We start from the raw sequence: 27,247 nt of genomic DNA, 5'->3' as shown, positions 1-27,247 counted from the left end.
TGGACCACATTCAGCTGTGCTCAGGAACTACTCCTAGAGGACTTGGGGGAACATATAGGTACTAAAGACCAAACCCCATTAGGCTACATGCAAGGCAAGCTCCCTATCTGCTGTACAATTTCTCTGGCCCTCAAAAACCTTTCTGTATCAAAATGATATCTGATAATCGGGACATTTTCTAAATATGGCAAAATGTGTTATTTTTCTACATACAGAAAAGTAAGTTGTTATTTAGAAGTCACCAAAGGAATGCTTCATACATGATTCTCAGCCTACTGAAAAATATTTGACTTATTGTTAAATAACCAAATCACTTTGTGATCTTTCAAGAGAGTAAGTTTCTAATCTGTCAGTATATAAGTAAAATAAAAAGGGTTGGAGAGACAGTACAGGGGTTAGGGCTCATGCTTTACATGTGTGGGACCTGGGTGATCACCGTAATATATACCCTTCCCCAGCCCCTAGTACTACCAGGTATAATACTGAAGGCCCCTGAGTGCCACTGGGGACCATAGAGCCGAATAGCACTCACAGGCTCTCCTGCTTGGTTAAGTATCACTGAACTGGGGGCTGGGAAGGTGGCGCTAGAGGTAAGGTGTCTGCCTTGCAAGCGCTAGCGTAGGACGGACCACAGTTCGATCCCCCGGCGTCCCATATGGTCCCCCCAAGCCAGGAGCGATTTCTGAGCGCATAGCCAGGAGTAACCCCTGAGCTTCAAACGGGTGTGGCCCAAAAAAACAAACAAAAAAAAAGTATCACTGAACTGGACCCCTTTGAGTACTCCTTGGGGACACCCTTACCTACCTACCCCTCTAGTTTGTTCCCCCAAAGCAAGTGTCCTTGACTACTTGTTTGCAATCTGGTTCAATAAAAGTTAGTTCAGGGCCAAAGGGATAGGGTGCTTGCCTTGCATGCAGTCAATATGGGTTCAATCCCCAGCACCACACATGGTCCCCAAACCCACTAGGAGAGATTCCTGAGCTCAGAGTCAGGAATAAGCCCTGAGCACAAAATTTGTGGTCCAAAACAAATCAAAACAAAAGTAAAATTAACTTGTTCAGGGCAGGCCCATAGTGATAGCACAGTGGTAGGGTGTTTGCCTTGCACGTGGCCAACCCTGGAAGAACCTGGGTTTGATCCCTGGCATCCCATATGATCCCCCAAGCCCACCAGGGGTATATAGGTAGCTGGGTTCAAATCCAGGTCCTTCCTGGGTTGTCAGCGTGCAAAGGCAAACGCCCTACCACCGTGCTATACTCCGGCCCCAACCAGAGTAGATTTCTGAGCACAGAGCCATGAGTAACCTCTGAGCACTGCCCACTGCCGGCTGTGGCCCGAAAACAATCAAACAAACAAATAGTGCAGGGCAGGAAAGGTAAGACAGCCAGTAGACAGCTTGCTTGCCTTGTTTGCAGCTGACCCTGTCTCATCTTTGACATCTCATATGGTTCTTGAGTGCAGAGTCAGCAGTAATCCCCTGAGCACTGCCGGGTGTGGTCCAAAAACAGAAACAAACGAAAAAAAATTTAATTAGTTCAGTAAAAAATTAGCTCATTTACTTCTAATGAATTTTATCTTAGTATAAAACAGCAACCGTAGTCAGAACTCATTAACAGCTCCTGTTAACTCAGGACCGAAACTGGTTTTCTTCTTAGAAGAGTTTAGTTTGCCCTCCGGAGCGGTTGTCTTCAGGTCTGATTAGTCAGTGAGTCATTGCGATGCAGTTCCAACTCGTAAAGAGGCTGGTGAACTTCCCCTCACCCCAGCTCTAGGCTGGACTGGAGCGGCCCAGACCTCAGGGACCGGTTTCAGGTTTCAGGATGCCTGCCTGTGCTCTATGAAAGTGTCCTCGTCCTGCTGGACTGGGGTTCCTACTGCCACACCCCCACTCTTGTTGCTGCCTCTTGCCAGCCACGTGCTGGGCTGCAGGACTAGGCAGAACCAAACCCTAGGCCTGGACTGTGTGTGGCTCAGAGGAAGAGTACTTTGCATGGGCAAGCCCTGGATTTGAGCGCCTGCACACTCTCACCCATTCACATTTAAAAACAACCAAACCAAATGCTAAGATAACAGGGAAGGGAGAGCGGTGGCACATGGCGCAGGGCTTAAGGGCATAGCCTTGTGAGTGCTAGCCTAGGATGGACAGCAGTTCGATCCCATATGGTCACCGGTGTGGCCGAAAAACAAACAAACAAAAAAGTAACTGGGGAGGGTAGTCATTTACAAATATTCCACTCAAACCCAGCCTATGTTCTGGGATATGGCAACAACCGCTGATGAGGAAAGACAGGCTGTAGCTAAAAATATGACTGTCTATATAGTTAGAAAATCTGGATGTTGGGGCTGGAGCGGTGGCACAAGCAGTAGAGCATTTGCCTTGCATGTGCATCCTAGGTTACTAGGATGGACCACAGTTTGATTCCCCGGTGTCCCATATGGTTCCCCAAGCCAAGAGCGATTTCTGAGTACTTAGCCAGAAGTAACCCCTGAGCATCATCGGTTGTGGCACAAAAAAGAAAAGAAAAAGAGGGGCCGGAGAGATAGCACAGCGGCATTTGCCTTTCAAGCAGCCGATCCAGGACCTAAGGTGGTTGGTTCAAATCCTGGCGTCCCATATGATCCCCCGTGCCTGCCAGGAGCCATTTCTGAGCATATCGCCAGGAGTAACCCCTGAGCACCACCTGGTGTGGCCCAAAAACAAAAATAAAAACAAAAGAAAAAGAAGACCTGGAGGTCCTTGGAACCAAGAAGGACTGTGTTGAAAAGTAACATTGAATGAAGATCTGAATGGTTCTCAGGAACCAGCTAGGCCATCTTGAGGGGCTGGGATGAAGATCTGAATGGTTCTCAGGAACCAGCTAGGCCATCTTGAGGGGCTGGGATGAAGATCTGAATGGTTCTCAGGAACCAGCTAGGCCATCTTGAGGGGCTGGGTGGGGGGGTGTCAATCAGGGCAGTGAGGTCTGCACATTGTGTTGGACGGGGTGTTGGTTTAGGGGAGAATGTGGAGGCAGCTCAACCAGAGCAAATAGAGGGGCTCTGCACTTCATCAGAATAAGGCAAGCACCTAGGGAAGGGTTTGAAGGGAGCAGGACAGGCCCTGACTTACTGCTTTACAAGCTTTGATCACAGGCTGCAGTGGAAAAGAGATACAGACACAGATAAGCAGGGAGGAGGATGGGACTGCAGCTGGGGCTGGGTGCTGGAATATGGGAGAATGCTCAGAACTCATTGGTTGTGAGTTAAAGCCAGAGGGACATGTTGGTAGCTAAGATGTGAGGGGTATGAGAAGGGGGAAGAGACAGAGTTGACCCTGAGACTGATTATCTAGAAATATCATCTGAGGGGCTGGTGATTCTCAGTCAGTGGTGACAGGCAAATGGAGGGCAGCCTAGGCTGGCTTGGGGGTCGGGGTGGTTAGTAACTCAGTTTGAGTGCTCTGAAGACCTCACTAAGAAGTATTGACTAAAACACTTCATATACTGGTCCAGAGTACAGGGGTTAGGCTAGTGCTGGTGACATAAATTTGGCACAGATAAATTTCTTTATTTTGGGCCGGCGAGATAGCACAGTGGTAAGGCATTTGCCTTGCACACAGTTGATCCAGGACAGACCAAGGTTCAATCCCTCCAGCATCCTATATGGTCCCACAGCCAGGAGCAATTTCTGAGCGCAGAACCAAAAAAAATAAAATAAAATAAAACTCTAAATGTTACTAGGTGTGCCCTCCCCGCCAAAAAAGTTCTGTACTTTTCTTTTTCTGGGACAAACCTGGCAGTGTTTGGGGCTCTGAGCCCAGGGATCACTCCTGACAGGGATCACGGAACCATATGGGGTGCCAGGGACTGAACCTGAGTTGGCTGCAGGCAAGGTAACTCCCTACCTGGCCCTGATACAACACACTTCTATTACATACAGGCACTAGTTAAAGACACACATCTAGTGAGTTCCTTTAAGAAATAAAAAGGTGGGCCTGGAGAGATAGCACAGCAGTGTTTGCCTAGCAAGCAGCCGATCCAGGTCCAAAGGTGGTTGGTTCGAATCCCGGTGTCCCATATGGTCCCCCATGCCTGCCAGGAGCTATTTCTGAGCAGACAGCCAGGAGTAACCCCTGAGCACCGCCGGCTGTGGCCCAAAATAAATAAATAAATAAATAAATAAATAAATAAATAAATAAATAAATAAATAAATAAATAAATAAAAAGGTTTAGAGAAAGAGAAGAGGCGTAGGATCTGAGGCTTAGAAGTTAGGGAGGGACTCAGAGGAAAGCAGGGACTCTTAGTATAATTTATTGAGCATTTATTACTTGCTAGATTGTATGCTAGTACTTTTATATACTTTTGTTGATGTTTTTGCTTGGGGGTAAAATCCTGCAGTGCTCAGAGATCACTCTTGGCTCAGGAACTGCTGTTGGAAAGTGCTTGGGGATGAGGTGTTAGGATGCAAACCTGCTCTTTCCTCTTGGAATGCATGTACCTGGCCATTTTGCTATTGCTGTGGTCCTTTTCATACTCTTCCTATAGTCACCCAAATTGTCCATACTTGGTAGGTGTCCAAAGTCTTGCATCTTTAGTGGAGGCCTGGGCTCCACATTCTGATCAGTCTCAGGACTTTTTATTGTGTCACATTGTAAAGAAGGACAGTGTGTTTTTGCCTCAACAGATACTGTTTGGTTTCTGGGGGAGGTTGGTAGGGAGCAATCCTTGGGGATCAGATAATATTCAGTATTGAAGGAGGAGGGGGTCCTCAATCAACTCCTGCCAACTCACAAATAGTTTTTGCCAATGATAGCATTGTTCAGTCTTCCCTTTTGTTAGACTGTGATTTTATTGTTTTTGTTTTTTTGGGTCACACCCAGCAGCACTCAGGGGTTACACCCGGTCTGGGCTCAGAAATTGCTCCTAGCAGGCTAGGATGACCAAATAGGATGCCCAGGATGGACCTGAGGTCCATCCCGAGTTGGCTGCTTGCAAGACAAATGCCCTACCGCTGTGCTATTGCTCCAGCCGCTGGACTGTGATTGACTAAACTACACAGATCCATGTGTTTAAGGTATGCATTGACAAAGAAGTCATTTGTTAAGAATCTTCACCACCTGTTCACAGACCCTGAGACTGACCCACTAGAGTAGGCTATGCATATTAGTGGTTTTCAGCCTTGGTTTGCAGATATGAAAAGGTTGAAAATCACTAGTATATGTGATGATGGAAATAAGAAACAAGAGTTATAGAGCTTGAATGTTACCCAAGATTATACTTCTGGCAAGTATTAAAGTTGGGGTTTGGGGCCAGAGAGATTGCATGAAGGTAAGGCGTTTGTCTTTCATGCAGAAGGTCATTGGTTCAAATCCCGGCATCCCATAAGGTCCCCTGAGCCTGCCAGGAGTGATTTCTGAGCATAGAGCCAGGACTAACCCTAAGTACTGCCAGGTGTGACCCAAAAACCACACACACACAAAAAAAAGTTAGGATTCAACTAGCAAAGCCTGTACTCAACCTCTGAACTCTTCCACCCTCTAGCATGTAGCATGCACTCTATAAATGTACAAGCCTCAACCCATTACACAGGTAGCAACCTCCAGGTACAAAGCTATGTTAGGGATTAGAAGACAGACTGTCCCTCAAGGAGCTTTAAGGATAATCTGGGTTCTGAGCTAGTAGGACTTTTGTTTTACCTGTGGCTGACCTGAGTTCAATCCCCAACATCCCAAATGGTTCCCTGAGCACTGCCAGGAGTAATTTTTGAGTGCAGACCCAGGATTAATCTCTGATCATCACCAGGTGTGCCCCCCCAAACAAAAACAAATAAAAAAACTTTAAGTGTAATCAAAGAAATTGAGAAATAAAGGAAATAGAAGGAAGATGCTGGGTTCTCCACAAGTTAGCAAGACCAGCAGACATCAGAGTTTCTCTGGACTCTAAGCAGAGTCTTAGAAAATGAATAAACAGCTATTGATAGTGACAAATAGGGAATGCTCTTGCTAGTGTGTGTATGTGTGTGAAACACCCCTCCCTATTCTTTATCTTTTCTCTGCTTTCTCTTCTTTTCTCTATTTTTCTTTTTTTGGGGGGGGAGGGAGTCACACCCGGTGACACTCAGGGGTTACGCCTGGCTATGTGCTCAGAAATCGTTCCTGGCTTGGGGGACCATATGGGACGCCAGGAGATTGAACCGTCCTAGGTCAGCCTCATGCAAGGCAAATGCCCTTCCTCTGCGCCACTGCTCTGGCCCCTTTTCTCTATTTTTCTAAGTCCTATTGCTTCTTCCTCACACCTAGCATCATCTCCAGCCATATATCTATATATTCCAAAGTTGACCATATCATCATTACAGTAGACCACCCCCACCCCTCAAATCTAGTTACAAAAAACAGACACTGAGGGAAGGTGGGCCTGAGTGCAGGGGTGACTTTTGGAAAGAGCGAGCGGCATGTTCTTGTGTGGAGGAAAGGGAGAGCTGTGAGAGGAATGTCCTATGAAATGGGTTCTAATACGCAGGCATTGAGATTGAGGAAATTGAGTTCCTCTCTTCCTCCCTGTAGACATTCCTTGTAACAGACTTAGGAAAATTATGCCTCATTTACAGCTTTTGGTTGGTTCTAGTGATATGAAGGTAATGTTTGCTATGGAATTTAGACATGCAAGATAAGTGGAAGTGAGGACCCTCAAGCAGCAGCCAGTTCTTCACTCTACACTCATCTCACGATCCTTTCTTTGAGCTCTATATTACCTCTTCCATGGCTTCATTGTGTTTGGATTTTTGTTGTTGTTGTTGTTGTTGTTGCAGTGCTGGAGGGGTGCCGGACCACATCCAGCAGTACTCAGGGGACATGTGGTGCAAGGGATAAAAAGCAGAACCTCATACGTGAAGGGGTGTATCTGCCCCTGAGCTCCTGGGGCATTTAACCTTCTCACCTATACTTTCTGCTCTCTTGGCTAATTTACTAGGTGTGTTTCTTATCTTGCTAGCCTTATCAAAGATACTAAGTTGCCAAAATGAACTTTAATCTTTCTTTAAAAAGAGGAGCATAGAAAATTATGTTTAAAGTGACAGAGAAATGCTTACTTCCTCATTTTGCACAGGAAAAACAAAACACCTCTTGTTCTACACTAGCTGTTCCATTGACACTGAACTTCAGGAGGTAGAGGCCTAATTCTACACCCTCTGTGCTTCCTCAGCTCAGCTTGGGCTCTGTAATTCATGGTGGGAGCTATTCTCTCAAACAGTGTTGTCTTGTGGCTTGGTGAGCCAAACCACACTCTTTGTTGACATTTGGGTGTTTTTTTTTTTTGAGGGGTCACACCCATAGGTATTCAGGGGTTATTCCTGACTCTATGCTCAGAAATTGCTCCTGCCAGGCTCGGGGGACCATATGGGATGCCAGGAATTGAATTAGGGTCTGTTCAGGGTCAGCCATGTGGAAGGCAAACGCCTTACCACTATGCTATTGCTCTGGCCCTCTTTGTTGGTCTTTAGCAGTATGATTTAGAGGGTCAGTGCCAGGGTCAGTGCCGATAGGATCTGTTCCTGACAGGACTGGGTGCCGGTGATGGAGGTGAGAAGCTGCTCCACACTGGGGAGAAATAGGCCAGGGCTGGGAATAATAGAGCTGGGCAGTGGTAATAGTATGTGTATGGAGTGTTGGGGGTGTGTGTGTGTGCCTTTGTGTATGGTGGTGATGGTGTGCTACATGTGGTGATGGTAATGTGTGTGTCTGTGTGGTGTGTCTGGTAGTGACAGTAGTGTGGTATGAATAGTGGTGATCGAGTGTGTATGTGGTGGTATGTCTGATGCTGATGATGGTTTGTGTTAGTCTGGTGGTGATTGTGGTGTGTGTGGTTATGGTGTTTGTGTAGTGATGGTGTGTGATATGGATGATGGTGATATGGTATGTGTGATCATGGTGGTGTATGTGGTAATAGTATGTATATGGTACTGATGGGGAAAATGTGGCAGAGGGCAGGGTGGCACTAGTGAATACCTTCCTAGTGACCTAACCTCTGGGTTAGATCATGCTAGAGATTATTTGATTTGTAGGAGAGGAAGACTTTCCTACTAGGTATGCAAATGTTCTTGAGGTACTTAGTCTGGAGTTAGATTCCATTTAAGTGGTGTGGTCTTCCCTTATTTTATCTTAATGATCTTGGGCAGGTTATTCAGAATCTCTGGATTTTTTCTTTATCTGTAGTAAAATAAAGACAATCTATACCCTTCTTACAGAGCTGTGGAGGTCAAAGAAAGCTGCTATCACCTTGCTCACTCTGGCCCCATCCTTGCACCTACAACACACCATCAGGAAGCAAAGACTGGTACTGTTCTTCTATTTAGAAAACAATATGGTTGCAACACATAGAAAAATAATACTAAGGGCCCAGAGAGATAGCACAGTGGTGTTTGCCTTGCAAGCAGCCGATCCAGGACCAAAGGTAGTTGGTTCGAATCCCGGTGTCCCATATGGTCCCCCGTGCCTGCCAGGAGGTATTGACCCCTGAGCATCGCCGGGTGTGGCCCAGAAACCAAAAACCAGAAAAATAATACTAAGGGGCCGGAGAGATAGCATGGAGGTAAGGCATTTGCCTTGCATGCAGAAGGACGGTGGTTTGAATCCAGGCATCCCGTAGGGTACCCCGAGCCTGTGAGGAGCGATTTCTGAGCGTGGAGCCAGGAGTGACCCATAAGCGCTGTGTGATCCAAAAACAAAACAAACAAACAAAAACAGAGAAATAATACTAAGAAAGTACAGGCAACAAAAGACAATGTGTAGTAGTTTTCCTCAGCATTTTTTAGTAGAGAATCCAAAAGGCATATTATAGCACGTTAGGCATTCGAAGGAAAGAAAAAAAACATTGTGAGAAAAATAAAACCATGGGTTTTTATAGACGGAAACCAGAATGTCAGTGAGGCCAGCTACCCCCTCCAGAATGTCAGTGAGGCCAGCTGCCCCCTCCTTCGAGATGAGCAGATGCAGCCCTGAGAGTACACATGGTTTGTCCAAAAGGAAACATCTAATTATCAACCAAGCCTGTAACTCTGGTCTTCTCAAGGTTCTTTATAGGGATGTGATGAAACTCCAGGAAATAATTCCTGGACATCCAATGGAGGTGAGAAAGTCATCTGACCAGAGCCATATCTTGCCATGCTCGAACTCAGAAAGTGTCCCAGCTTCCTCAGCACCATGTCCCTGCTGTCTGTCTAAGCCCCTCTCCAATCACCCCTCTTACTTCTTCCATATAGTATCCCCTTCAAATATTCCTCCTTCCTAGTTATTCATGAGTCTGCCACAGCCTTTTAATCTTGAATTCAACATCAAATGCCAGCCACTTCTGTTCATCCTCCAGCTGTCCCACCAGGACTTTGTGGTCTCTGTTTTGTGTGTTCTCCACGCAGGATGCTCTTCCTTCGGGATTGAAGGAAGTCTCTTCCACATTGCCCCACCAATGCCAAATGTCCATAACACATCGAAACTGAAATAGGTACTCTCATGCCTACCTTTAGATTGCTTGCTTCATTTCCTGGTTCTTCAATAGGCTGTCGGAACTAGACAGAAAAGAGATTCCAGAGATTGGTGGTTTTGGAAATTCTTGGGCACAGGAAGAGTCAACATAGCCTGAAGAGTCAATAGTCTAAGTGCTGTTTTCTTCTGAAAGCATATGAGTTTTCTTTCTTTTTATTTTTTGGGTTTTGGGCGACACCTGTCATTGCTCAGGATTACTCCTGGTTCTGAGTTCAAGAATCACTCCTGGCAGGGTGCAGGGGACCATATGGGAAGTCAGGGAATCACACCCATGCAAGGCAAGCACCTTACCTGCTGTACTAGTGCTCCAGTCCACAAATGGAGTAGGTCCCATATCTAAGTCAAAAGAAGTACATTCTCTTTGTGTGTGTGTGTGTGTGTGTGTGTTGGGGGTGGGAGGCTTGAGCCGGTTGATATTTCACTTGATATTTGGTAACTTGAATTCCATGAAAAAGGGCTCTTAGAGGTGCAAAGGTTCTGTCTCCTAAGATCAGACAAGAGGCACCTAGAGTTTCAGCTGTCCAAGGCTTAGAAAAATGGCCTTGGAGGAGGGGAACAGGGGTCCCCTCTGGGTTTCGGGTGAAAGTTCTCATCTTGTAACCCTGATTGGTGAGGACAGGATTGAAGAGGCTGTAGAGCCTGACACCTGATCTTCGGTCTGGAGACTGTAGGAAAGGGGGCTCTTTCCCTTTCACACACCTTTTCTCTCTCTCCAACCTTCCTTCAGCACATAAAGCAGCCAGGCCAGTTTGACCAGCTAGAGGGAAACACCAAACAATGCTGCCAACTCCAATCACATGAAGGCTGGTTACTAATTATCTTCTGGCCTCTGAGGGAGGGAAGGGGGGTGATATAGGCACTCACTGATTGGATCCAGAGGTCAAAATACCTCCACATTGCTCCTGGCTTTTGCACCAACTGGAGCTGCAAGCAGAGTATCTTAAGTGCTTTGGGAGCCGGTTTCAGGACAGATCCTGCCTTGGGCTAAACTGCACCTGTGCACAGGACGGCCCAACCCAAGCTCATGGAATGGAGAAGTAAAACCCGTGTCTCAGCACACTGAGTATGTGTGAGCCCCATGAGACTCGGAAAAATAGAAATGTGGAGAGGAAAGGGCGCCAAGGTTCCAGCTGGGAGTATGAAGACTGCAGGACTCTACAGAAAAGTAACCCCGCCGTGCTGGATGGACAGTATAGAGACAGTGATTTGGACTCCAGACGCCAGGCCAGAGGGCTGAATCGGCCCTACCGCAAAAGGGACTGTGGATACTGGGATTTGGAACAGCGCGAGTCAAGGTATATGGACGAGGAGGAAGCGAAGGGAAGTGCAAAGGGCTATATGTACTACCAAAGTATGACTGGAGGCTGTGATGGCTTTGTAGTTTATGGGAATCGGAGCCCTGAGTCTAAGGACAGTTGGTTTAAAGGAAGTCCAGATAGAATCTGGAGTTTGACAGAGCATAGAGAGAGGAACGGCCATGAAGATTATATGAATCTCAGTCACAGCCCAGAGGACGCTAGAGAAACTGAACAGTGGTCTGTCTCCAGAAGTTTGGATGATTCTTTGGGGAATGCTGATCAACCTCAGAACTGGTATTTGGATCACAGGAATGTTTATTATGATTCTGAGGACTATACACAAAGTCATTTTTATTATAGAAACAGCAGCAGTTTTTATTATGCTCCTTATACAAATGGTCAGTCTGCGGACTTCTCAGAGTTGAATGGTGTGAGCGAAGGTAAGGAATTTGTCCACTGCTACGAAGGGGACAAGAATGTTTACCAATATGATAAACTCTATCCCAAAGCAAAGACTCCTGCTGTGGATCAGTGTAAATTTGATACAGAAAATAAAGGCCAGGATCTTTTATCTGCAGACCCTGAATATAAACTTCAGAATCACAGAGAAACAGATTCCCTCTGTCAGTGGAGGAATGTGGAGCATCACAGCCCTGATGAAGAAGGAGTGATGGTGCTCGGAGGCAACAGGGTTATTCCGGATGGTCCGCAGAATCAGAGGACTCAGGGAAGCCCAAGAGAGCAACACAATGACCTTTCTCAGGGCCCTTCCTTCAGAGGCAATTCTTGGCACATAGAGGAAGGAAGAAAGCTGAATGGCACAGATACTTGGAGAAGGAATAGCTGCTTCCGTCGCACGGCCCCCAGTACCCTGAGACGCGCCGAATTTGTGCAAAAGAGGAAGAGAAGCCAAGGTAGGGGTCTCGGTGCTTTCTTAGAAGGATAGAACATGCACTAGGACTAGATTAAAGGGTGGTGCTGCCGGTACCAGAAGCACGTGTGTGTGTGAGGAACCCAGCTCCCAACATTGTTATTAAGCGTGTCCTGAATGGTAACAGCCACATAGATTCCATTCTCTTGGGAAGCATAAGGAGCCAGGGTGTCCGAAAGTGCTTTAAATACGAAGCAGGACTTTCAGAATCCAATCCTGCTCTGGGGAAGTTTTCTTTCTGTGCTCGGTTTGACTCTGTCCCTGTCTCTACTCCCACATGACTTTCTGTTTTCATTCAAGTGTTTCTGTGTGTCTTATGGTCATGGCAGTTTCATTATCAGGGTGCCAAGCAAACGCCTATTTTCTTGATATGTTTGTTTTTTCACTCAATCCCTACAATCTTGTAGACCTTAGTGGAAAAGCAAACTCGGTTAACAGTTTATTCATTCCTTGGCATTCAGGAATCTTAAGTAAACGCAGAGCACTGGGGCCCTTATGGAATTCAAAAGACATTCTTCCTGGTGCTCTGCATGTGTTGGATATCCAGTGAGTTTATCTCATTGAGCCTGAGATCTGTGAGAAGTGGAGCTCTTTTATTTTGCCCAAACTGTTTCTTTCTTGCCACTTGGTCTCTTTCTGGTTCTCTGAAGTGAACTTAGTTTTGTGGTTATTTTTATAATGACTAGATTTCCTGCAAAACCTTGAATTTTATAATCCATGTTATTCTCATACGGATTTTGTGCTTCTGTGTTACAAAATTCCGGGAGGAATTCTGGTTGGAGTTGCAGTGGAAAAATCTGGATGGTCTGAAAGAATGTCTTACTACTTTAGGAAAGATCACCCTCCCTCACTTCAGAACAAAGTCAGAGTTTAGAATGGCAACAGGGAAATGTGAGGCAGAAAAGATATAGCCCAGGTATGTCCTCCATCTGCTTTTGCTTTGTTCCATCCCTTCCAGCCATGGTTTGGTTGGCATCACTTGGATTTCCAGGTCAGTATTTTGGACAAAGCAGCTCCTTGTCTGCATTTTTATAAAGATTGAAAGGAAAAAAAATGAAACCAGATCAGACTTTAGTTGAAAGTGGAGTCACCAACCTTCTAAAAAGTTTTTCCTTCTAGATATGCTTTTGCTTTGAAATGACAGGGATTGAATTGCATGTAAATTCCTTCGAGCTCAAAAGGAGAAAAATAAAGAAGTTCTGATTCTATGATACTTTCTGCTAGTTTTTTGTGTGATGTTTCCTATCTTGAATTCCTTGTTGCATCAAACTGTCTGGCTGTCGCAGGTGAGTTTGAGCAGGAGTCAGACCCTGCTCTCTGCAGTGTTGTAACATGCCCTCTGACCTCTGAAAAAAAAAAAAAGTACCCTGCTATCTTTGTTACTTCCATGTTCTCAAAGCTCTGTATTGATGATTTATTTTTCACTGTTGGTCACATTTAACTCAACTGACACACTCCTATTTTTTTAAAACCTCGAAGAACCTCTCCTAGACTGGCCTATTAAAACAGTCTGTTCTAGAAATCATTTCCCATCGTTTTCCTTTCAACATTCTTTGCCTCAGTCTTGGTCCCACTGCCCTTTGTGGTGGTGCACCTGTAACTGCAGAAGCAAAACAAGCCTTCTGGGCCTTGAATCTTAAGTCTCAGTTAAGAGTGTAACCTAAGACAAATTATTTAACCTTTCTGGACTTTGAGTTCTCTTTTGTGAAAGGGAGATAAAACAATGCTTATCTCCTGGGGACATAGTAGAAATAAAACACTTAATCATCAGTCTAGAGTGTTGTAGATGCTTGAGAATTATGATTTCTTCCTCTTTCTTCCCCTTTTCTAACGGCATCCCCAGACACCACTGTTTTTCCCCTCTCCTGAGATCCAGGAGGATTCTGGACCTCTGCCCTCTGCTCTTGCAAGCATCTCAGTTTCAGTTACCCTGGAATGCCCCCCATCTTCCTCTCCTAGTTCTCTCCTCCTTCCCTGATTCCATCCCACAAACAGTCTGTTTCAGTAAAAGCCATCAGCCAGCCTCATGGGCTCGAAGCCAGGTCTTCCTAGCAGGATGTGTTTCGTCCTTCCTCTCCTGCATTATCAGGATCTCCTACCACTCCCAGTGTGTGTCAGAGCATTCTCTGAAGGCTCTGCCCTTAGTTCTGGGGTGTGGTCTCTTGGTACCAGGAAGTTGGTGTTATCTCTCAGAGGGCTCCCCACTTTCCCTGGAACTAGAATCTCAACCGAAACCTTCTATCTTGGAGGGACTCGAGTTCACACCCAGTTAGTAGGATACACCTGCTGAACTGTGGGCTTTCCTGAGGTCTAGCGAGCTAAATGCTTGGGTCCTACTTTGGAGGGGAGTTCCTACAGGACTTTGGGATTGTCCTTCTATGGATTCCTCTTTTCCCGGATTTCCTTCTTAAGACCTGCTCATTTAGAGACCTAGGCTCTACAGCCAGATAATCTTGCTGTTTGTTAGCTTTCTGTTTTAGCCTGAATAGAACTGGAGAACTGACCCACAGAATTGAACTGGGGAGAGGAATTAAGAGAGGAGCATTGGGAACCTTGGGGGAGGGAGTTGGGTATGCAGGTGATGAGTTATGGTGGTGTTTGAATTATGTGCACAGGAAACCTCTCTGACAATATTGTAAGTCACAGAACCTCAATCAATAAACTCAATTTAAATGTTTATTTAAAAAAAAAAAAAAGGTTGGCCCCATAACTAGGAGTTGTGGAAAGGGTATGTGAATTTGAAAGCAATGAATCTTACCTACTTTGTTCCTCTGTTCTAATCCCTCCCTCCCTCCCTTCTTTACTGGTGTCTGGGATCAAATCTAGGACCTCATACATGAGTGGCCTGCATTCCACATGGAGCCACACCCCAGGCCTCTGAATCTCTCATCAATGTGAGCCAGACTGTGCAACAGATAGTACATTCCACATAAATGCACCTGAGGAACTTGGGGAGGCTGGCAGGGGCAGTGAGGGGTTTCCAGCGGAGGGGTCCATCCTATAGATTGGTACTTGGGAATAACACTTTGCATTTTGGTGGAGATACCCTTCTGAATAGATGCACAGTGTATGGGGAGAGATGTTCTGGATGGGAAGTGGTGATGTGAACATATAAATGGTGGAACAGTAGAATCCAGGAAACTCCTCCGTTTTTGCTTCTTCCAAGATCAGGAAAACATTCATAAAGTAGAAGGCACTTTGCCAAGTGTTTCATTGACAGTTCAGAGTTGGTTTGGAGCCACACCCAGATTTGCTGGGGGGTGTGGCGGTGCTAGTTCTGGCTCAAGGACCATTCCTGCTGCTGCTTGGAGCCATATGCAATGCTGGGATTAAGCCACAGTCTGCTGCATATATGTCAAGATCTCTATCCCATGTATTATCTTTTCAGCCCCAATTTAAATCTTTTAGGACTTTGACAGTCAAGATTTCTTATTCTTGTAAGATGTGCAGATGATATCTAACTATAGTCTGTGTTCAAATACTGGAACAAATAGCTGCCACTTTAGCTCAAGACATTAGCTTTTTATCCCTCTTTAATCACCATGGGTCTGGCTGATACCAAGAGGTCTCTGCTACTCTTGAGACAAAGGAGGCATGCCTCCTTAAGCAGTAATGAATGGCCAGAGAACTAGCCTTAGGATTCCATGGGCAGGAGGTTCGGCTGTGGAAGCAGTGCCATGTCCACAGTCATGTCTTAGAGTCAGCAAAGCGTAGTTCAACTTCTAGCATTGCTGAATTGTTCCTGTGTTTTTAGCTAATAGAATCATAGAACAAACACTGTGTTCTAGTTAGACAATTACCTAAAGACTCTGGGGAGGGACGGGCTATTAAATGGATGGAAACTTCATTTCTTCATTTTTCTCTTTCCTGGAGCATCATCTTTCTCACATCAGGCTTGCTTGTCTTTGGGCTTTTACTTTCCTTTCCTCTTACAAGACACCATCCTTTTCCATTTACTCATAGTTTCTATGTCCAATTCCCTTTAGCTGCTCCGTAAGCTTGTTGTCCCAGGACTACCGTGTAGCACTTTTTTTTTTTTTTTTTTTGGTTTTTGGGCCACCCCGGCGTTGCTCAGGGGTTACTCCTGGCTGTCTGCTCAGAAATAGCTCCTGGCAGGCACGGGGGACCATATGGGACACCAGGATTCGAACCAACCACCTTTGGTCCTGGATTGGCTGCTTGCAAGGCAAACGCCGCTGTGCTATCTCTCTGGGCCCCCGTGTAGCACTTTTACCTCTGCTTTTGCTTTTCCTTTGCCATCTGCCACGTGTGTCTTCATTTAGATTCCCAGGACAGTGCAGATAATTGACTCAGCTTGATTGGGGGAGGGTTTAGGTGTTAATTAGCTTAATTAATTGACTTATTAACCAATTACTGATCAGCTGCATACTCATGGGCCAAATGTCTGTGATAAAAGGAGGATGGGACTCACCTATTTTATCTGATTTTTATCCCCTTCTCTTCTTTGTTGATGTGACCATTGTGATGGTGAGGGGCCATCCACATGCCTGATTGTGGGGTTGCTCTTACCCTCAGCTGCATGCCTTCAGCTGGCATCCTTGCTCATGTGTGTGTTGCTAATCACTGTGGGGTCCATGGAGGGGTCCAGGGGGGCTCATACTTTCTTCTCGTGAGACTCACATGTCTCTTTTAGGGGTGGTGCTCAGACACATTATGCAGTGCTATAGTCAGGAAATTGTGGATCACAGACAACAGAGCTACTGGGATTGTGCTCAGCTCCTGTGGGGACACTAGGAATCATACTGTGACCTGATGGCAGGAGTACTACACTTCTGGGCCCTGAGGGTCCCCTGTTTTGAGACATAGCTACCAGGGACTAAAGATGGTGTCAGCTTGGTCTGGAGTGAGTTGGAGGTTTTACAGGCATTCTGAGGCTTGGCTGCCCCAGATTAGCCTGGGCATTGGAAAGTAGGTGGAAGAGTCTTCTGGTTGTCCTATGTAGAAGGCAATGACCAAGGACAAGAAGTACCTTCAGTGTATAGTCCTTAGCAAAGAATCAGTTGGCCCAAATGCCAGTTATGTCCCCACTGAGTCACTGGAGAAGGTAAGACATGTGTCTGTCTTCAGGAACTCACATTAATGACAAGAGCACAGTGTATAAACCAGTAATTAAAGCACCATTTTATATGTCTACAACAGAACTCTTAGAAACCTTCCCCTACTTGACTTGACTCTCAAGTGAGTGTGACCTTTTGTAAATTATTTAATCTTGGGGCTGGCGAGGTGGCGCTAGAGGTAAGGTGTCTGCCTTGCGAGCGCTAGCCAAGGATCAGGACTGTGGTTCGATCCCCCGGCGTCCCATATGGTTCCCCCAAGCCAGGGGCAATTTCTGAGCACTTAGCCAGGAGTAATCCCTGAGCATCAAACGGGTGTGGCCAAAAAACCAAAAAAAAAAAAAATTAAAATAAAAGTATTTGGGGCTGGAGAGATAGCATGGAGGTAAGGCGTTTGCCTTTCATGCAAGAGGTCATCGGTTCGAATCCCAGCGTCCCATATGGTCCCCTGTGCCTGCCAGGAGCAATTTCTGAGCATGGAGCCAGGAGTAACCCCTGAGCACTGCCGGGAGTGACCCAAAAACCACAAAAAAAAAAAAAAAATTAAAAAAAAGTATTTAATCTCTCTAGGCCATAGTTTCTCATAAAGTCAGATCGTGTACTTGAGTGAGAATAACATGAAAATTAGAGTTCCTAGAAATACAGCTACTTAGAAAAAAGAGTCGAGCCCAGCATGGAGCAGACGAGCTGCAGCCTCACTACAATTGTTCCACCAGCACCTGAGCCCCATAACCCCTGTGAATATGACTCACAATATGTTCGTGAACTGGGGTTTATACTTAGTACTTGAAACAACAAAATGTAAAAACATGAATAAATTAAGTGCAGAAATGGGTGGCATAGGTTGTGGACAATTGGAAAAGTGAAAGCTCAAGTTTTGCTTAAGTTATTGGAAAAAAATCATAGGGATGTTTGAATTTGAACTCGAGTGTACAGGAGTAATGGGGCTGAGACAGAGACAGATGGAGAATATTCCTTGGGACTGGTGAGGTGGCGCTAGAGGTAAAGTGTCTGCCTTGCAAGCGCTAGCCAAGGAAAGATCGCGACAGCGGTTCGATCCCCCGGTGTCCCATATGGTCCCCCCAAGCCAGGGGCAATTTCTGAGTGCTTAGCCAGGAGTAACCCCTGAGCATCAAATGGGTGTGGCCCAAAAATCAAAAGAGAGAGGGGGGGGGAGAGAGAGAGAAAGAGAGAGAGAGAGAGAGAGAGAGAGAGAGAGAGAGAGAGAGAGAGAGAGAGAGAGAGAGAGAGAGAGAATATTCCTACCTGGGGAAATTCTCTTCTAAGTTATCAGCTATGGTGGCTCAAAGCAATGCCGTGAGGGAGAGACAGCACTGAATTTAGACACCCAAACTGGGTTGCCTAGCAAGCCCTCTGCTGAGAAGTGGGTGGATGGCCAAAGGGAGAGAGCAGATGATGCTGCAGAGAACTGCTCTCAGGGGTGCCCACAGTTTGGCAGAGAGGGATTGGGGGTCAAAGAGAGAGGTCAAAATGAAGGCAGGACAAGAACACTCTAGGAAACCAGATAAAATAAGAGAATTCCTAACACTTTCTAGGGCCACTAGAAAATCAAGGCAATGCTGATTTAAGGGGTTTGTGGAAGAGGTTTTTATTGCCTGAAATACTGGATTATAGAGGCTTGGTAATACTGAATAGGGCACTTGCCTGCATGTGGCCAACCCAAGTTCATATCTTGGTATCCCTTGATACCCCGAGCACGCCAGAATTGATTTCTGAGAACAGAGTTAGGAGTAATCCCTGGGGGTCAGAGAGATAGCACAGTAATAGGGCATTTGCCTTGCATGCAGATGATTCAGGACAAATGGTGGGTTGACAGTGCCCTGACAACCCTCACAGTGAATGGGGGAGATGCATCATGTCATGCAGCCCCCCTGCAGGAAGTGAGGCTGCATCCTCATCAGGGACTCCTCCCACAACAGCCAGAAAGTCTTTTCCAATAATTATGAGTGGGGAGGAAACAAAAGGACGTAATATATTGTGTTTCACTGACTCCCAGGCACCATGAATTGTAAGTCACTGAGTACGTTTACAAAGCACCAGAAGAAAAAAGAATGCTTTATTGGGGGGAGGGTGCTGGGCCATACCCTGATGTGCTTAGGGACCAATGTTGACTGAGTTTGGAGATTGTCTTCAGTGGTACATGGGGATCATGTGGTGCCAGAGATTAAATCAGGCCAACCTCAAGCAATTAAGTGCCTTAACCCTTGTACTATCTCTGGCCTTAGAAAGCAAGAAAATTAACCTCTAATTAAATCAGAAGGCTTTAATTAACATGCTCTTTGGTAGAAAACACTTCTTGCTTTCTGAGATGTTAAATAAAACATGTATCTTTAGCACCTACTGAAATAAATGTCCATTTACCTTCTACCTCACCTAATATTCACACAAAAATATTATAGAAATACTGGAGTTCTTGGTTGTGTGATTCAGAGAAAGAAAGTTGGGTTTTCTCCACTTGTGTGAAGATTGGATTCTGATTTAGCCCTATCCTAAATTCTAACAAGGTGCAGCAGCTCATTAATTAATTAAGTTATTAACTTAATTATTTAACTGAAGTAAATGAAAGTTGTGCTGTTTAATGATTCAAATATTAGTAAAAAAAAATAAATCTTAGTGTAGGTTATGTAGAAAAGCACGGTTGAGTGAGCTTCACGATGGCAGTGCAAATAGTCTTTCCTGCCCATGGTTGGTGGTAGACAGAGCTCAGTAAATATTTGATAGTGGGTGAAGTATTTCTCTGTTGATAATACAAGACAGATGTACCAACAGATAAATAATATTGTTTTGTATTGCAATTTGAAAATTGAAGTTCAGAGAGAAAGAGTAACCCATGGATGAGACACATCTTCATACAGCTGGTCTTAAAGACCGGTGGGATCGGAAAGGCCCAGAGATGGGTGGGGCTTGTCACCTGGGATAATAAGGAAACAGTGATGTATTCGGTTCTGGGTTCCACCAATCCATAGAGTACCAGTAACTCTGGACTTGTAGGCAGCAAGTGACTAACTGCTTCAGGGAACCCAACGAACCCAAGGAAACACCCTCCCCCTAACTGAGGGATATCCTCTGTGGAACCAATTAATTATAGGCTACTGAGATTATGCCCAGGTGAAAGAAGTGAAGTATCAGAGTAGGAAATGGAGCAAGACTTTATTTGATTTGTTTTCCTCCTTCCCCTCCCTCTGTTGTATGGTAACAAGGGGGTGGGTGGGAGTTGGGGGTCTTCACAGACTTGATTTTAGTGTTCTCTGGGGGTGCTCCCACAACTGGACACAAGGCTCACATGTTTCACTTGTGCTATCCAGGATTCCCTTCCAAATGACAAAGCCATTGGGATCACCATGGCTTGGGCGCTGGGACACCTTAAGAGAGGTTACAGTGCCCCAGGATTTGATCTTGAGGTTTTTGGGGGTTTTTTTGTTTGTTTTTTTTTTTGGATTTTGGATCACACCTGACAGCAGGTTACTCAGAAATCGCCCCTGGCAGGCTCAGGGGACTATATGGATTGCCGGGATTCGAACCACCGTCCTTCTGCATGCAAGGCAAACACCCTTACCACCATGCTATCTTTCTGGCCCCAAACTTGAGGTCTTGTGCCTGCAACAGACAAATCTGCTGCGGACCCCTCAAGAGATTTTTAGTGTGGAAGTGAATTAAAAACAGCCCTCTTTACCCCACATTCCACACACCCTAACATGCTTACACACACAGAATGACCATGTGTAGCAGGGTAGTGTGTCTGCAATCACACAGGTGGGATGGGAAGAGCCTAGGCCTTTGAATTGATTCCCTGAAGCAACAGCAGATGGAGGCAGGTCAATTGATGGGAGAGGGTTGTGCACAGTTGGAAAATAATATTTCAGGGAGCCAGAGAGATGAGTGAAAAGACTGGAGCACATGCTTAACATGTACAGGACCCTGATTCCAACTCTAGCACGAAAAGGCCAGGGATCTAGGTGAAGGTCTGATGAAACCCTGGTGGCCTCCAGCACTGCAGTGGAGGAGGCTCTGAAAGAAACAAACAAGAGGGGCGGGGAAGGTGGCGCTAGAGGTAAGGTATCTGCCTTGCAAGCGCTAGCGTAGGGACGGACTGCGGTTCGATCCCCCGGTGTCCCATATGGTCCCCCCAAGCCAGGGGCGATTTCTGAGCACATAACCAGGAGTAACCCCTGAGCGTCAAATGGGTGTGGCCCCCCAAAAAAGAAACAAACAAGAAGGTACTTTTTTGTTTATTCTTGTTTTGGGGACATGCTCAGTAATGCTTGGAAGTTACTACTCTAGACTCTGCACTTAGGAAGTAGGCTCAGGGGAGGTAATGGGATGCCCAGGTGGGCTGCATGCAAAGCAAGTGCCCTATCCTCTGTACTCTCACTCAGGCCCTAATCACCATTGTGTTATCATTAATATGGAGATGAATGCAGACCTATACTCCATAACCGGCATGGGCTCTGGCTGAGGATTCTCAGTTGGAACCTGCTTCTTTATTAGCTGATTGGTCTCGGGCAAGTCACTTCATTGCCTTGTGCTAGTTTCCAGACCTGTCAGTGAGTGCTGTTGTCCTATCTCCTAGATCTGGGCAATATGCCATCAGATATGTGTGTGTGTGTGTGCTAAGAACTTTTCTCTAAAGTTTGGTTGACTGACTCTACTCAAAGCCTGCTTTTTAAATACCAGTAGTTGTTAATTTCTGTTTTATGAAAACTGCTTTCTTGGGGCTGGAGAGGTAGCACAGCAGTCGGGTGTTTGCCTTGCATGCGGCTGACCAGGAAAGACCCGAGTTCTGCTTTCTTGATGATTTCCCTTTTTTAGCCAAATATCGAATAGTGACAACAATCAAACCCTTTAACTGCACTGTATTTGTGGTGCTTCAGTAGTGCGGGTGTTGCTTTGAATTCTGGCCATATACTCACTCTCACTCTGGCTAGACTTGAAGCACTTGGCTCTCCTAAAAGTTTGAATAGGGTAAAAAGTCTAATTAATAGTCTAGAACAGGGGCTGGAGCGGTAGTACATTTGCCTTGATGCGGCCAACCCAGACCTGGGTTTGATCCCCGGCATCCCATAAGGTCCCCTGAGCCTGCCAGGAGTGATTTCTGAGCTCTGTGCCTGACAGGTGTGGCCCCAAGCAAAAAACAAACAAAAAGTCTAGAACGGGGCAGGAAGGGATGGAAGTTTGGGTCATATTTCCCTGACGTAGAGGTAGAGGCCGTGCTTGCAGGGCTACTCCAGGCCCCTTGCTCAAAAAGCAGGAACAGGTAGGTTTTTCCCCAGACTGCTCTGAGAGTGAGGGCCTACATGTACTCCTAGACCCGTCTTTGAAATTCAGAGATCCCAGAAGAAACCAGTAGGAGAAACGGCACCCCAGAGCTGCAGTCACAGGGAGCCAGAAAGACTTACTCAAAGTAGAAGGTCTGTAGGTGCTAAGGGCATGGGGTGGGGGTTGGGTGGGCAGCCAGTGCTGGGGATTTTGGAAAACCAGGAGGTCGATTCCTCCCGAAGCCTGGGACAGGAGGAATCCATTCACAATGAAGCTGTGGCTTCACTGGGGTTTGGCTGGTTTGTTGTCATTAGATTGGCCCACTGGTATTTCAGCAGTGCTTTGTCCTTCATCTTCAGCAGTCTAAAAGATTTGGGTCAGGAAAGGAGCTTAAGGTGATTAAAAAACAAAGGATTTCGAATGGATTAACAAGGTAATTGAGATCTGCTGACTGTTCATATTAAAAGAATATTCTGATTTAAAGCCAAGAGATTCCAAATATGATCATGTTACTTAAATAAAAAAATATATTTAAAAAAAAAATAAAGCCGGGCCCGGAGAGATAGCACAGCGGCGTTTGCCTTGCAAGCAGCCGATCCAGGACCAAAGGTGGTTGGTTCGAATCCCGGTGTCCCATATGGTCCCCCGTGCCTGCCAGGAGCTATTTCTGAGCAGACAGCCAGGAGTAACCCCTGAGCAATGCCGGGTGTGGCCCGAAAACCAAAAAAAAAAAAAAAAAAAAAAAGACAAAAAAAAATAAAGCCAAGAGATTCTTTCACCTACTTTATAGATTTTGGGGGGTGGGGTGTGTGTGTGTCACACCCAGCAGTGCTCAGGGATTATTCCTGGTTCTATGCTCAGAAATCCATCCCGGGGGAGGGGAGGGGGAGGGCATATGGGATTTGAACCACCATACTTCGATGTGCAAGGCAAACGCCCTACTGTTGTGCTATCTCTCTGGCCCCTACTTTAGAATTTTTATCCTCTCATTTTATATATGCTCTATAGAAAAACAAGAAAATATCAGAAGTTCTATCACCTTTGAAACTTTTTTTTTATTAGCTCTGCACTCAGGAATTACTCTTTTATGGGGGGTGGCACAACTGGCAGCACTCAGGGTTTACTCCTGGCTCTTTGATCAGAAATCTCTCCTGGCAAGCTCCTGGGGACCATTAAGATGCTGGGAATCTAACCTGGGTCGGCCGTGAGCAAGGCAAATGCCCTACCTGCTGTGTTATCACTCAGGCCCAGAAATCACTCTTAGCATTTTTTAGGGGCCCATATGAGGTGCTGGAGATTGAACCCATCCACTGCCTACAAGGTAAATATACTGTGCTATATAGCTCCAGTCTATGTCTTTGAAACTTTCAACTGGGTATCTTAGAGGTAAGGTATACCATCTACATGTGTGATGTCCTCTCTAGTTCCAATTTTTTTGTTTGGGGTGTGTGTGTGTGTGTGTGTGTGTGTGTGTGTGTGTGTGTGTGCGCACGCGCGCCTGCTTGTTTTGGGGTGGTGTGCACAACAGCAGTACTTAGAGTTTATACCTGTCTATGCCCTCAGGGTGGCCTTCACTTCGAGGGGTGCCAGGGATTCTGTAGAGTGCCAGGGATTGAACTTGGGTCTGCCCTGTAGAAACACTTAAACTCTGGTACTGAACTAAACACTTAAACTCTGTCTGATCAGGCCCTCCACTCCTGATTTTTTGTTTTTGTTTTTGGGCCACACCTGGTGACCCTCAGGGGCTACTCCTGTCTTGGGAGGTCTCAGTCCCATTCATATGGGATGCCAGGAGATCAAACTACAGTCTGTCCTAGGCTAGCATCGACAAGGCATACGCCTTACCACTTGCACCACCACTCCAACCCCATCCGTTCCTTATTTTTAAAAACTATTTTGGTTTTGAGGCCATACCTGGTGATACTCAAGGTTTAGTGCTGCTTATACTTATGGAACCATATGCAGTGCTAGGGGCCAAGACCAGCCATAAAGCATGCAAGGCAAGTTTCTTAGCACTATGCTGGTACTTGGGTCCCAGATTCCTGGTTCTTAAATAGAATATAATTTTGTCATAAGCTGTTCTTTAAACTGCCTTGTTTTGTTTGGCCACACCTGGAGGGGAAGCATTCAGGGTGACTCCTGGCTCTGTGTTCAGAAATCACTCCTGGCAGTCTCAGGGGGCCGACCATGTGGGATATCTGGAATTGAATCTGGGTTGGCTACATGCAAGGCAAATGCTCTACCGTAGTGCTATCATGCCAGCCCCAAACTGTTTTTTTCACTTAATGTACATTAGGCATTTTTCCATGTTGAATCTATCTTTGTGACTCTTTTGGCATTGTTTTTGTTTTGTTTGTTTTCTTTGCAGCTTCACACCTGGTCTTTGCCAAGGGACCCTCATTTCTGGATTTATTTTTTTATTTTTTATTTTTTATTTTTTTGGTTTTTGGGCCACACCGGGCATTGCTCAGGGGTTACTCCTGGCTGTCTGCTCAGAAATAGCTCCTGGCAGTCATGGGGGACCATATGGGACACGGGAATTCGAACCAACCACCTTTGGTCCTGGATTGGCTGCTTGCAAGGCAAACGCCGCTGTGCTATCTCTCCGGGCCCTCATTTCTGGATTTAGATGCCTCACTTGAAACCTCAGACAGCAGAGATTTTTTTTTTTTTTTTTGTGGGCCACACCTGGCAGCACACAGGGGTTACTCCTGGCTCTGAACTCAGAAATCCTCCTAGCAGGCTTGGGGGATAATATAAGATGTCTGGCATCAAACCTGGGTCTGTCCCACGTTGGCTGCATGCAAGGCAAAATGCCCTACTTCTGTACTATCACTTTGCCCCTCTTTTATATTTAGTTAGTTAGTTAGTTAGTTAGTTAGTTAGTTAGTTAGTTAGTTAGTTAGTTTTTGGGTCGCCAGCAGTGCTCAGGAATTACTCCTGGCTCTGTGCTCAGAAATCACTCCTGTCAGGCTCGGGGCAACCATATGGGATGCCAGGATTCCAACCACCATCCTGAATCCTTGCTGTGTGCAAGGCAAAGACCCTACCACTGTGCTATCTCTCTGGCCTCAACATTGCCCCTCTTTTAGTCAGAACCTTTCAGGAGAAAGTTGGGTTGTGTCTGAATTTGTGTAGACATGGATAAACAAACATCCCTCTTTGAGATCTTGTGCACTTGTCCAATTATTTACATAGAATAAAATTGTAGGAATATTCAGAGTTTTTAACTGACTGACTGTCCTTTTCCTTTTGGGAAGGAGGTGAAGCTTTATGAAAGGTATTCCCCCTTCCCTGAATAATGGAATCAAGGAGTAAAGAAGAAAGAGTCATCAGGGGTTAGACATGCAGGGGTTAAGGCCCATGCCTTGAATGTAGGGCCTCACATTTCTGTCTTGGCATTACATGGTCCCCCAGTCATCTCCAGATCACTGCCTAGATGGTACCCCTGAATATCATTTGGGACCACCACCATCACCACCACCCACACACACAGAATGTGTGGGTCAGGGAGATGACTTGTGAAAGGGCCCAGTTCAAACGCCAAACCCTCTCTGGGCCTGCCTCTCTGAGCACCTCCAGAGTTTAAATGTTAGCCTGGAAATAGCCCAAAGAGCCTAAGTGCAGAATTTGCATGCTGAGTTTTTTCTACACTCCAAATACTGCTTGGATGGTCCTGGTGTCCCCCACTATTACAGGACTAGAACAGTACCTCTTTGCAAGGACAGAGTATTGAATCATCTGGCCTTGTTGCCAAGTATCTGTAGGGAGTGGCCCCCAGGTTCCCTGAGCACTTTTTGGGAGCCCCCCAAAGACGGAAGTCTAAATGATGGAGCTGAGCAGAGCTCCCACCCTGACCATTCTACTCACTGTGCAGTTCTTGCTGTCATGGGACTGGCCGGCTGAGAATCTCAGCTGTCTGAGGTTTCAGGTGAGGCATCTAGTCCAGAAATGAGGGTCCCTTGGCAAGGACCAGGTGTGAGGCTGCAAAGAAGACCTGTGCTATTTGCTCTTTCGCAGCCTTACCTGTTCTCAGGATGCATGGATTGACCTTGAGCATCACTTTCTGGAAAGAATATTCCAAGTAACAAAGCTAACTAAGCCTGGGGACTAGTCTGAAGCGGTGCTGGGGGGTTAAAGACGCCCTGGGCAGCAGTGTGGGTCTTCCTTGCGTTTGACAGAGTTTGACAGAGTTGACAGAGCTGGGCCACTTCTTCTGTGTCTGGTCTCCGTCCAGCCCTCAAGATTCCAGCTCCGTCCTTTAGCACTGGCCCTGCTGGGATAGCCCAGGGACTCGGCCTGGGGCATTCATATGTAAATATGGGAGAGCCTTGGCGGGGGGTGGAGGGAAATGCAGACCCTATTCAAAGGATTTTCGGGGGCTGCCCTGCATTCCTGAGCTCTGGGAAGATTAAACAGCCTGGCAGCGCTTGGAACCGCTTTCTCGGCCTCACCTTGGCTTCTGGCGCTGGGTGCGATCCAACCGGGTTTGCTGGAGCTAGCAGAAGCGGGGAGACCCGTGGGAAACCCGTTAGGCGCTGCTGAGGCCTCTTAGGGCTTCGGGGCTGAAAACTTTGCAACTTGTCCTTTGCCCCGACTTCAGCTCTCGCCGCTCAGCGTGGACATGTGAGTGCTGTGCGGGCGGCGGGTTCCGGGAAGGTGGAGACTAGTGGGTGTCCACGTCGTCTGGGATGTTAGTTGGGGAGAATTGGGGTTCTCCAAGAGCTGAACCCCGATTTAGGATTGGGGGCTGGGAAGGGACTGAAAGGAAGAGAGTGAGTTTGCACCCGGCAGCCTCAGCTCCCCACACCCTGGCAGAAAAAGGCACCTGGCACTGGGCCTCAGTTTCCCGCCTTAGCATCTTCATGCCAAGGGTGTTTTGTTCCTCTAGCGGTGTAGGAGCAGAAGACGCGGGAACCGGCTGGTCTGCTGGGCACTTACTTAACTCTCATCTGGTGCATGTGGTTTGTGGGGGGTTAAGTACCTGGGTTCCACCAAGTCTGGGAATCAGTGTGATTGCAGTTGAACAAAAACATCCCACAGAATTCTAAAAAATCTCACAGATACGTTTTTGGTTTTTAATTTTATTTTGGTTTGGGGCCAGCCCACGCTGGGCCGGTGCCTACTCCTGATTCTTTGCTGGGAACTACA

The 27,247-nt window shown here is 46.3% G+C and overlaps 1 protein-coding gene across 2 annotated transcripts in view; it reads left to right on the top strand.

Annotated features, from left to right (window-relative positions):
• DNMBP (dynamin binding protein) overlaps positions 1-27,247 on the top strand; it is a 142,499-nt gene that overhangs the window by 81,688 nt on the left and 33,564 nt on the right. Inside the window, exon 1 of one of the 2 annotated variants that reach the window (XM_049790794.1) lies at positions 10,581-11,727. The exons of the other annotated variant lie outside the window; for it this stretch is intronic. Within the exon in view, the coding sequence (XP_049646751.1) occupies positions 10,581-11,727 (1,147 nt within the window). Of the gene's footprint in view, positions 1-10,580; positions 11,728-27,247 lie in introns of those variants that run through there. 2 annotated transcript variants of the gene reach the window in all.

Source organism: Suncus etruscus, chromosome 17 (assembly GCF_024139225.1).
Source record: "Suncus etruscus isolate mSunEtr1 chromosome 17, mSunEtr1.pri.cur, whole genome shotgun sequence".
Lineage (NCBI taxonomy): Eukaryota > Metazoa > Chordata > Mammalia > Eulipotyphla > Soricidae > Suncus > Suncus etruscus.
The sequence above is the reverse complement of the archived record's forward strand: the minus strand, read 5'-3'. Positions and strand labels throughout refer to the sequence as shown.